The following is a 12,286-nucleotide window of genomic DNA, read 5'->3' as shown; positions in this document are numbered from 1 at the left end:
CCCAAAACAGTCAAAGCACAGTCTGTTTGACAGAAGATTTCCCCATTCCATGTTTGAAAAACGTACACTGCTTATCACCAGTGGCCTAGTGGCTAACTTACAGAGAATGCGAGGATGCACACATACGTGCAAGCTGTCCTCTCTGTCTTCACTCACTGTTTGCTAATTGAAGTCCTGACTAGAATTTTGGTCCTTAATCAGTGCAGAGTCAAGTACAAGGCTTGAAAACCTGATGTGAAGCCAGGACCATTGTGCATAAAGAGATGGGCAGAATTTCATTCTATTTTAGGGAGTTTGTAAACCTATCAGCCTTCCTTAGGTCCTAATTACCTTTCTTTTGTCCACCTTCTTTTCACTTTGAACAAAAAAAAATCTTTGGGACCTGGCAAGTATTCCATAACTGCCCACTGGATTTAACTGACTCTTTATGTTTCTGGCACAGATACTTACCATTGATTTCTTCTGACTAGTTAAAACCTTTTGCTCCATGACCACATCTCCCACATCCCTCCTAAACCCCAGCCTCCAGGAGCCATCCTCCTCCTCCTCTCCCTCCGAGCTTCTGGTGGTTTTTAACTTCCATAGTAATGTGGTATTTGTCTTCCTGTGCTTGGAAAATCTCAGTGAGCATATAGCTGTAAGTAATCCAATCTACTATGCTGGAAGCACTATAGAAAATGAATGAGGAGTCATGGATTGACAGCAGACATTTTTCCATCATGAAAAAAGTAAACTCAAGACACTAGTAGAGATACCTGAGAGTCAATCAATTTCAGATTCCAGTTCTTTCTCCCCAACTTTAAGTACAGCCTACAGATCCTATTGTGTCTTGCTTTATAACAACTAATTTCAATATACTATACTGGAAAAAAAATAAATAAGAAAGTGCATAGATTGCAAACTAGTAGACAAACTCCCAAACAGCATTCTACAACACCCCATCATCCCAAACTCAGACCTTATGTTGATTCTATATTTGAGCTCAGAGTCAATTAGTCCTTCAGTAGAGTCAGTGGCAAAGGAGAGGGATTGGTTGGGTCTGCAGTACTCAGCCCCACTCCAACTCAGCATAACACGTAGTGCCATGGAAGGAGAAAACAAAGGCACAGACCTCCTGGGGCAGCTGTCTTCTCTGCTCCAGTTAAACTCTGGCAACATGAATCCATAAAGATGCCAGGACCTCTCTCCATGAACACTGTGCTTCCCCCAGAGGCCCATGGATTTGTCACAGGCTCAGCTCAGCTCACATCTTGCCTCTTGGGAGCCCAATCCTGAGGCTTTGGAGGCAGGTGGACTATGACCTGTAATACCCTATCTAATTGTACAATGCAGTCTTCAGAGGAAAGAAATTCCCAGCTGAGCCCTCCAGGCAATCAGTCTGAAAGTCCTAAAAGTACAGACCCAAATTACCCTGGATGTCTTATTTCTATAGAATGCATTTTACCAGGGACATTCCATTTGGGGCTGTAATTCTGAACTTGTTTCACATTTGTAACAGCCCTGCTGGAAAAATCTCTTTTCTAATCACTAGCTGTGCTTTCAGTGACACTGTCACTTTCCAAGTACTCACAATCGAAAAGCACTTTTTATCTCTTTTCTGCTACCAGCTCCCAAGCCAAAAGAAGACTTTTAACAGTCTAGGTCTCCTATAGCTCAAAGATTTTTCTTTCCTATTTTGCACTTTTGGCAGATTTTATGAAGTGATTTTAGTCTCTATTCCTTACTCGTTCTGTCATTTTCCTCTCTTATCACTCTACTGCCTAATTTTTTTTTTAAAGCTCACATTGAAACTACTTGAAGCAACAAGATTAATGAAAGGTAGGGTCCATACAGTACTGGATCCATCTCTATTCCAGTAGTTAATCTTTTTTCAAGTTTAATGAGCCACTTGATTTAATTAACTTTTGGATCAACTTGAACCCATGAGTTCAAGAAGGATACAATGATAAATCATTCAGGTTAACTGTCGGAGTGCCTTGCTTCTGTCACAATACAAAGGTAAAAGTAAAACAACAACAACAACATAAAAAACCTTTCAATGGAGTGCTTAATCCAGACACACAAAACACAACACTGAGGATATTTGATGTGTCAGGTATGATTCTTAGAGACACTTACTATCCATATGGTCACAGAGCTCACATTTAATAGGAGAAAATGAACAGGAAGTCAAATGTTAGCATTGATTTCAGAGATTAATAGTGTTCATTTTAAGAAAAGTAGGGGCAAAATAAAACTTCAGTAGATCTTCAAGAAAGTTATCTCAGAAGCAGACCTGAATGCCAAGAAATAGGAGAAGGCATTCGAAGAGAAATAGTAAAAACAACATACAAATACCTCCAAACATAAATGAACACAGTAAATTCAGAGTTTGGGAAGAAACCTGTCTTTGTCTCCCGTGGCTATGTGTAAGGAAGGAAGGAAGAGAACCTGGAGACAAAGTTGAAGAAGAAAAAGATAGAAATCAGATGGCTCAAATTCTTATAGGTCATGATGAAGTATTTGATCTAGTCTACTTAAGCTAGAAAACCATTAGTTAAAGTAAAGAAAGGATATTACTCTATTTTGCAAAACTTCAAGTTGAGAGATTTCATAAAATTTGAGAAAGAAGAAATATAGCATATAATAAAGGAAAGACAAGTGATTGTTTTCTGCATCCGGAAATAAGACTTTTAAAAAAGCACAGATGAATTATTCAGGGTGGTGAAAACTTCTATCTTTGACTGTGGAAGTGACTATGTATATATTGCATATGTTATATATATTATATAAATTCATTAAAATATGCTCTTAAAATAGATATGCTTGTGTATATTTTATCTCCATAAATTGAATTTTTTTACAATAGTTCACATGGGCAATTTTGTGAGGCATGGATTCCTGGGTAGAAATGGGGCACTAATTGGGAGCCCATGACTGTGGTCAGTTGAAAACTGATCACGTGACTGTGGCTTGGATTGGGACAATCCCAGCAGAGGTGGGAAGAAGTGGACCCTACATGTCTATGTGGAGGCCCAGTGTTATGACCTCATGACTCTGGGAAATGGAACAAGGAAATCTTCGCTAGGTATTTTTTTAATGTGTGTATGTGCCCAGTCCTGGTGCTTAAACTCAGGACCTGGTTACTGTCCCTAAGCTGTTTGCTTTTAATCTGTCGTAGAGCTTAAATTCAGGGCCTGGGCACTGTTGCTGAGCTGCTTTTGTCCAAGGCTAGCACTTTACCACTTGAATTGCAGCTCAGTTCCATGTCTTGCTTTTGTTTTATGAAATTTTGTTGTTTTTTTTTTCAAATTTTTATTATCAAACTGATGTACAGAGAGGTTACAGTTTCATACGTTAGGCATTGGATACATTTCTTGTACTGTTTGTTACCTTGTCTGTTTTATAAAATTTTGTTAGTTAAGTGGAGATAAGAATCTCTCAGATGTTCCTGTTTGTTCCCAGGCTACCTTCAAACTGCAATTCTCAGGTCTCAGCCTCTTGAGTAGCTAGGATGATAGGCATGAACCATCAGCATCTGGCCTTTGCTATGTATTATGAGGCCCACTTCTAATGGTCCATTTGTGATGCCAAAGATACTGGACAAGTCTACTCAGTCAACAAATATGCAGGTGATATACTGGATGCTGTACAGGTACTGGAACATCCATGCCCCTTCACTGAGTATCACAGTGTCCCAGTCTGGAATAGTTTATCTAGGTAAGGTGGGTTGGTTTATTATCCCCATGCTGGTGGATCATGTGTCTCGGAGTGTATGTATTCACTACATAGCTGTTTTATTTACTTTATCCAATAGTGGATTTGTGTGTATACTACTACCGCTTCATATTTTTCCTCCCTTTCAGTTGCCAGTCATAAGGAAGGAGCAGGAGGATGAATGTTAGAGACCTTCCCTGATGCACACTGACAACTATTTTCTTCAACCAATAAGGTCGAGCTGTGCCTGCTGGTATCTTCATGAGTGGGAGGGTGACCCACCCAAAGCCCTGGGCAGAAGAAAACAAGCTGAGTGAGGACACAACCAAAGTCAGCATAGTGTGAGGAGAGTGAACCAGGATAGACCGTCAAAGAGAAAACAGACAGACAGATATTTCATCAACCCAAGACTTCTTACTAAAAACCATCTATTTTTCCATGTTGATATACCGATCTTTCCTTTATGTTAACTTAAATAGAACTTCTGAACTATTTTGTAGAAACTGATCTTGTGAATTAAGAATATTTTTTTTTGTTTTTTGCAATTCATGTCTTCCTTCTCTCCTGTGTTTTCTCATTATCCATTGTGGTGTCAAGTATAGAACAGACATTAGTAGAAAGGCTGAGATGTGACTGAAATCCTTAGCCTCATTCAGAGAGATAAGTAAACAGCAAACTCCTTGAAGTCAAAACTCACCCTTGATCCTTCTCAGGGAAATTGTCATAGCATTGAGAGTAAAAATAACATCATACTGATATAACTTAGGCTTTGTTGTCCATGTCATCAATTATAAAAGCAAAACAGCCATAGACAGCACATTAATGAATAAGGATGACTGTGTTTCAATTAAACATTATGTTCATTAAAAAAAAAATGATGGGCTGTATTTTCCCCATAAGCCACAGTTTTAACCCACCCAAAGTATTATAGAGTAAAACAAATGAATAGGATATATTATAAACAAACAAAAACAAATCTAAATAATTGATTCTTAATTCTAAGTTATATAGTTTTCTCAACATATGATGAAACATATCTACAGGGGAAAATATTCACGTCATTCACAATCTTGCTCATCTGTTCTACAACTAAATATGTGCCGGAAAGGGGATTTTTCAGGAGGTTAAGCATTCAGGAGAAGGCCTCATCAGCAATGCTTACTATCATACTCTAAAATGTTGTCCCTCAAACTACCATTGGAAGTCTGCAGCATTACCTGATAGCGTGTACCTGGCACACACAAAGCCCTTAGTTCATTCCCTCCAATCAAAAACAAAACCACAACACACAATCCTAGAGGCAATCAAGGATCCCGGAACTTCTGGAAGGGATCTGGAGTCTAAGACATGTTCCTTACCTTTCCCACCCATCCTAAATGAGCCCGGTGACTCTCCGCCCTCACTCTTTTCTGCTAATTTTATTCATTGATGGAGAAGTCCCAGAGCTATCTTTTCTCTCTCCAGCCCTCCGCTTTGTGGAGCCCTTTGCTACAACAGGGCGACTCACCAGCAAACAGTGTACAGGGTCCCCCCTCAGATCTGTGTCTGGTGCCGGGAGCAATCGCCAGTCTCTGCCTTTGTTGTATGTGATGAAAGTTTTCACTTGGTTGTCAATCTTCTTGTTCGCCAAGAACATTCCCTTTATCCCTGCTACCTGGGAAAAATTGACATGGCTGAAAAATACATCCATTTGAAAAGCAGGGACAGATTTGTTTACATTCAGAAGCTAAACAGGTTGTCACATTAAGCCAGGAACACTTATCTTGGATAAAAGGGTCAGAATGGATGGGGGAGGCTTTGACGCAATGATTCCTCAGCCTATTGGAAAGAAAGAAATAGATGGTACCCCTTGTTATACCGGGGTTCTGATACAAGATTAACAGAGGTTTCTCATTATCCTAATATGAACCAGCCTTCAGTTTACTTGGCAAGTGATCACTAAGTCGGTGTCAAAATGAAGTACAGAGGGGTTACAGTTTCACACATAAGGCAGTGAGTACATTTCTTGTTCAATTTGTTACTTCCTACTTCATCCCCCCCCCTCACCCCACCAGCTGTACAGTTGTTTACACCAAATGGTTGTTTAAGTATTGCTTTTGGAATGGGTAGTCTTTTTACCCTTTTAGGGGCGACTTTTACTGTGTCGTTAACTAGTATCCAGCCTTGAAGATGCTATCTCCTTTAATCTTTGTAACATTCTTCCTGTTTAAGGTTCACTGATTCTGTGTCACTCATGAGGAAATCTCAGGCACTTATAGATAATGTGTGTCCAAGGACAAACTGGAAGCCTAACATCTGAGATTCTAATAGGAACTATGGCTTCAGTGCACCCTCCTCTAATGCTACCTAATGTACTGAGCTACCACTAAAAGTTAAAGGCATTGATATAATTACTCTTCAATTTTATTTATTGGTTTGTTCAGGCCTCTCTGTTAAGCCACCCAACATACTAACTACAGAGGCAAACTTTACACTTAAAAGAAGCAGATTTTTTTTCTAAGTGGTCCAACAATCCCACGTCCGTTCTTACAATACCACTGTTTCTCATCATAAACAGTTTTGTTTATGTATTTTAATACTGCAAATACAATCGCTTCCTCAATTGTGTGTCAGGAAAGAGGTAACAACTGGCACGTTGACAAAATAGCGCAATAGTAATCCTTACTTGTATGGTATATTTTCAAATCTTCTAGTGTTCACCAAACACTTATTTCACTTTGTGTGAGATGATCACAACTCAGGTAAACTGGAAGATAGATGGTGAGGAAAAGGATGGAAATGTGTGACTCAGTAATGTGTCCCATCTGTATATGAAATAATTCATTTAATGTTCAGAAGAAACAGGAGACAGAATTACCATTAGTCATGGGCTGGAGGTATTGTGCAAATAGTAGAGCACATGCCTAGAAACCAAAAGGCTCTGAGATAGAACTCAATTATATATATATATATATATATATGTGTGTGTGTGTGTGTGTGTGTGTATGTATATATATGGTATGTAATATATGATATGTGTTATATAATATGTATCATATGTATGTATGTATGTATCATTAACTACATTTTTGAGGCTAGAAAATGAATATTTAGGCCCATAGCTATCTAGAGCACACATAGGAATAAGTAAATAAGCTAATGACAGCTTTTGAACCCATTTAACTAAACTCAGCTCCTTCAATTATAATGTGAGAACTGGAAACGTAAGAGTAAAACAAGAGCTGCCATCTTTTCAGTCCTTGCTAATACCAAGCATTCTGCCTAGTTTTGTACACATATGCCTTCTAATTGCATAACACTTTTTATCCCATTGCTCTGGATGAGGGAACTGAGGGGTAAATAAAAATTAATTAAGACCATGAAACATTTGATTTCACACTCAGACTGGCTTCCCAAATCCTTTCCTAAGTACAGCTCTAAGTTTGTCAACTCAAAGGGGTCAGGTTTCAATCAATAGAAGACACATGTCTTGCCTGTGCCTTCGACACAGTCAGACCTCATTAATTTGTCCCTGCTGATCTAGCATCTGGGATAATTTAGAACTGGGCCAAATTTGTACTCTTTTAGAACAAGTTTGTTAAACAAATAAATGGTTTAAATGAGTTGCTGAGAGGAATACTTTGAACTACTTAGACAAGCAAGCCACACTGCGGGCAAACAGCAGCAGCAAGAACAATTTCTCGTGCTTTGTAGATCTTAAACAAACATGGAAGCCATAAACTCCAGGAGCATCCTACCACCCAACTACCCTATGTTAAACTACAACTCATGTTTAGTTATTCACTATTTCAGCTCCATAAGGTCTGCTCGCCAGGAAACTTCGCATTAGTTTTGCATATGTTCAAGAGGCTGTTATGTTCTTAAATACAACCAAACTGCCAGTTCTATAAAAATTAAATGGAGTAAATCAAAATTGTCACTAAGTCATGCTGGTCTTTTCTGTATACATAACCCAGAAATGAGAAATGACACTCTCTTAACCACTCAGTGATGTAAAGGGTTACAATAATCAGTATAGAAACAAGAAAAACATTACCTATTCCAGCAGCTTCATCCTGTTTTCCTTCCTGCTCTCTACCTCTTTTGGCAAGGGAGTCAGAGCAGGGTTGTGCATGTTTAGGAGCTGGTTCATTTGATTTGTAGAAGTGGTGACTTTATTGGCCCCCAACTGCTTGGCATTATCAAATGCCACTTGAGCAGGGAGCTGTGCTTTGTAACTTATCTCTGGCAGCTTGGCCTTCAGGTTTATCTTGAAGAATAAAAATTTGGCAAAGTAGAAAGAATGTGTGTCAACAGGGAATAGAGCTGAGAGGGCCTGCTTATTTTCCAAAGGACTCTATTTGATATGTCTTCTTCTTGTTTTGCTTCTTTGGCTTGGTTTACAAAGATCGTCACTCTTGCTCTTAGGTTTTTTTTTGTATCTTTACTTTTGCTGTATCTGTGAGCCTGATGAAGCCGCCTTTTATGTTGCTACTGCTAGCCCTATGCATGAAGCCCTCTGCTCCAAAGCTTTTTATGTAACTTATTATATTTTTTCTTGGAATCTCTATAAAATTTCTATCTCAAGGGCACTGCTGCTCAAAATATTGAAGTATGAGAGTGTACATGTGATTATTTCTTGTGTAATATGTATGTGAATGTTTATGGGTATTCATACTGGGGTTTGAACTCAGGGCCTGGGTGGGCACTGCCCCTTAGGTTTATTTATTTAGTTAGTTGATTTTTTTTTCTTTCTCAGAGCTGTTGTTTTACCATTTGAGCCACAGCTGCTTTTTTGAGATTTGCGTGGTTACTTAGAGATAGAAATGTCTCAGAGCTAGCTTCAAACCGTGATCCTTAGATCTCAACCTCCTGAGGACCTAGGATTACAGGTATGAGCCTCTGCTGCCTGGCGAAAATAAAAAGAATAGTTTTAACATAATGAATGCTTTGAGTTTGGCCATGGAATATTTTCATTTTCAGAAGTAAAGATCCCAAACAGTCACCTACTGACAAGGAGCTGGGGCTGCCTCCAAAACTGGAGAACCCCACTGACACAGCAGGTGCAAATGACTCTTCTCTCACTTCTACTTGCTCAAATAGCACTTGACTCCTAGAAAGATAATTTACTACTCTGTATCCTGTGAAAGAAATATACTTTAGGTTGGAGCATATTTCTCTTTCCTGCTTCCTACCCTGGCTTAAAAGAGGCCTCTTTTCTCCAAGAAATCATGGTGTAAGACCCATCAGCATGACTGTTGAGTTTTCTCTTTAAAAAATGAGCTTATCCATAAAATGCAGGAGACACTGTGTGCATCCGACGTCCCTGCTTCCTGCTTTGTGTCTTCCTCTCCTGCAGGCACACGTTGTGTGCATTCGGAACCTCTCAGCCAGGTGGCTGTACTCCCGGCAGTTTTTCCCTACTCAGCTGGCATGACCTGTCATTGTCCATTAAGCCACAGTACTCTTCATCATCATTAATTAATATTCCCATCCCAAAGGAGGAAAGATATTGTCCAAAACTGTCAAACTTCCTTTCATCATCCACATGGCACAAATACACTAAGAATCGCATGTTGCAAATACACTTATCATTTCTTTTCTTCTTTGGCCACTGCCAGAACCTTCAGTTACTGATTTACTTCTCTTTTTATCCCAAGTCTATTTTGTTCTTCTATTGCTAGGCAAAAATCTAACACTATCCTGCCTGGCAATGAAGTTCCATCTCAACAATCTGTACTTGTCCACTGCAAAAGTATTTCCAGATAGTGACCTTTCAGGAGAGGCATAGTATTTTGTAGTTTAAAACTTCACTACACTTAAATTTAAGTCTTTAATTTGCTTTTTCATCCTTAACTGTGGCTGTATTCTTTCAGTCTCTATTTAATGATAAGAAAGTGATTGTAGTCCCTGTATCTTTGAGTTAATTTATAGATTAAATGAAAAAAAAAGTTGGAAAATTATTTGTGCTGTGCTTTGTATGTAATGGCATCCCAAATATCCTATTCCATTCTTTACTATATTTGCTTTATAGTCACCATCCCTGGTTCACATTTGTTGACTCTGAATTCACACTAAGATATAATACAGGTATTTCAATAAGGAAACTATAGGACGTGCTCCCCTTGCCCACCGGCCAAATTCTGTGTCCTTAAATTTTTCCTGACTCATCTGATACAAATTCTAAGCTAAGGCTCAATATGTGTGCAATCAAAATGAGAACTGTGTTTCTTTTGGCATTCTCCACAGAGACCAATCTATTGTGTATGTTCTCAATACATACACCCATCCACTTATTTAAACCTTATACAGTTTGCTTGAGCAAAAAATAGCTAAAAGAGCATGCAGATCCAAGAATAGCAGGGAGCAACCACGAAGAAGTATAAAAACAATGAATGGCATCCTCCTCACTTGCCCCAAATGGGAGCAGACATGCAACCTGAGTTACCGCCCCCGCCCCCCGTCACCTCTACCTCAGATGTTGCTTATATCTGTTCCTGATTAATTCATTTATGGATTTTTTTTGCTTTTCCTTTATCTCTAAGCTCTCATCATTCATTGTAATTCTACTGGGAAATTCATGCTGGAAGGCTTTCAGCTTCCCACTAGCCAGAACAATCAGATTTAAGGGAACATTTGTGCCAGGCTCCGTGTCCGCCAATATTCTTTCTATCTAGGTAATCAGCAGACATGGTGCTGCTGTTGTGATCACATCCATTTCAATTCAACGTGCTGTGAACTGTCAGGCTAATAAAACAAAGGCATTTCTCGCTTGGCCCCAGGATGCAGAACACCTTTACATAATACAGTCACGCCACTGCTCAAAGTGATGATAAGAAGAGGTAGCAGTTTCCCTACAGACAGTCAACTGCAAGAGAGACTCGGAGAGGGAACACAGAATTAATAAAGAAAGGTTTGCCATATCTAGAGGTCACCCTGCCTCCTCTTCTCATTCCATTCCTGATACCTGAATACATACAACCATTTGTGATAAAGCACTCATCATCCCCATCATCAAAGGACCAACTGATATGGTTTTCACTTCTGTTGGAAAAAAAATTAAATTTATCCCAAGACTCCATTCTAGCCTGGCACCAATGGTGACTTAGATCTGTCATCAAAGTTACTCTGGAGGCTAGTATTGCAGTTCAAAGCCAGCCATGGCAGGAAAGTCTGACGAGACTTTAATCTCCAATTAAGCATTAGATGGATAGCTGCTGTGACTTCATGGCACTGGGGCACTTGGACAATACACTCACATTCTAAGTGCACGATCAAGTGAAGCGAATGCAAGGTACTTGGATAAAACAGACTTCAAGTTTCAATGTTAATTTACCAATGAGGAAAGAAATGTGGCAAGTTCCACATGTTCATGTAAATGAAGACAACTGGTTGGTGTTAAAGACAGTCAGGGGGCCATGATAATTTGCAACTGGGAGCTGAAGTAGAAAATTTAAATTATTGAAATGTGCTGAAATTTAAAACAATGTGGATAGATTTCAAAGCTGTTGCAAGTAGATTTAAAGACAGTCTTCGAAGAGTAGAATATTGTATTTTTGTTTAGGAATATTGGACATAACATTAACCAATTAACAGTGATAATTTATTGAGCACTACTGTGTCTCAGACATTCTGGTTAGTACTTTACAAGATTAATTCACTCCAACATCCATGAAATATGGTAGGTATAGTGCTTAATCTCAGTATTTGTTTTTTTTTTTTGTTTGTTTTTTTTGCCAGTCCTGGGCCTTGGAATCAGGGCCTGAGCACTGTCCCTGGCTTCTTTTTGCTCAAGGCTAGCACTCTGCCTCTTGAGCCACAGCACCACTTCTGGCCATTTTCTGTATATGTGGTGCTGGGGAATCGAACCCAGGGCCTCATGTATATGAGGCAGGCACTCTTGCCACTAGGCCATATCCCCAGCCCCTTAATCTCAATATTTGAAGCAGGGAAATTATGGCAGAGAAGGCATGAATATGTCTGAGAAAAGTACATACAAGCAGCATGGGAAAGATTTAAATCCAGGTAGACTGAATCCAGAAACTATTATATGTACCCAATTGAGTCCAAAATTAATTAGAAATCAATCATCAGAATATGTAGATGTTTTCTCCACTTTATGCTTGTTTTGAGGCTGATACATTTGATGCCAATTGGGACCATGGGAAGGAGCAAGAATAGAAAAATCTTGGGACCATATGGAAAGATTTGCATTTCATTTTCCCAATTATATGCACACAATCTATGTCCATGCTAGTCTTTCGGCGGTCCATTACAAATACTTTGACTCTAGATTGGACGTATACTTTCCTGACTTGTATTTATACACATAGTGATGTTTTGAAAAAGAACATACTTGTGAACTGAAAGAACAAGGAAAATAGAAAATACTACAAGGAATTAAGTTGATAAGCTTGATTTTCTGAAACAAAATTGGTGTCTTTCATATGGACATAACTTCCTTGCTTCTTCTTATACAAACAACCACTTGACTTCTTCAACTTCATCCTCAAGTAAATGGTAGTGTCATAATAACCACACATCTTTGGATCTGTTTTAGATTTATTTTAAATAGAATATAGGCATATGATTATACTGTCCAGATCCTGAA

The 12,286-nt window shown here is 38.9% G+C and overlaps 1 protein-coding gene across 5 annotated transcripts in view; it reads right to left on the bottom strand.

The window, feature by feature from the left end:
* The window catches only part of Sorcs1 (sortilin related VPS10 domain containing receptor 1), a 497,305-nt gene that overhangs the window by 93,597 nt on the left and 391,422 nt on the right, over nucleotides 1–12,286 (bottom strand). For all 5 annotated transcript variants that reach the window (XM_048338294.1, XM_048338297.1, XM_048338296.1 and 2 more), the window contains exon 10: nucleotides 5,204–5,350. In XM_048338294.1, the coding sequence (XP_048194251.1) occupies nucleotides 5,204–5,350 (147 nt within the window). The remainder of the gene's footprint in view (nucleotides 1–5,203; nucleotides 5,351–12,286) is intronic.

Source organism: Perognathus longimembris, chromosome 2 (genome assembly GCF_023159225.1).
Source record: "Perognathus longimembris pacificus isolate PPM17 chromosome 2, ASM2315922v1, whole genome shotgun sequence".
NCBI lineage: Eukaryota > Metazoa > Chordata > Mammalia > Rodentia > Heteromyidae > Perognathus > Perognathus longimembris.
The sequence above is the reverse complement of the archived record's forward strand: the minus strand, read 5'-3'. Positions and strand labels throughout refer to the sequence as shown.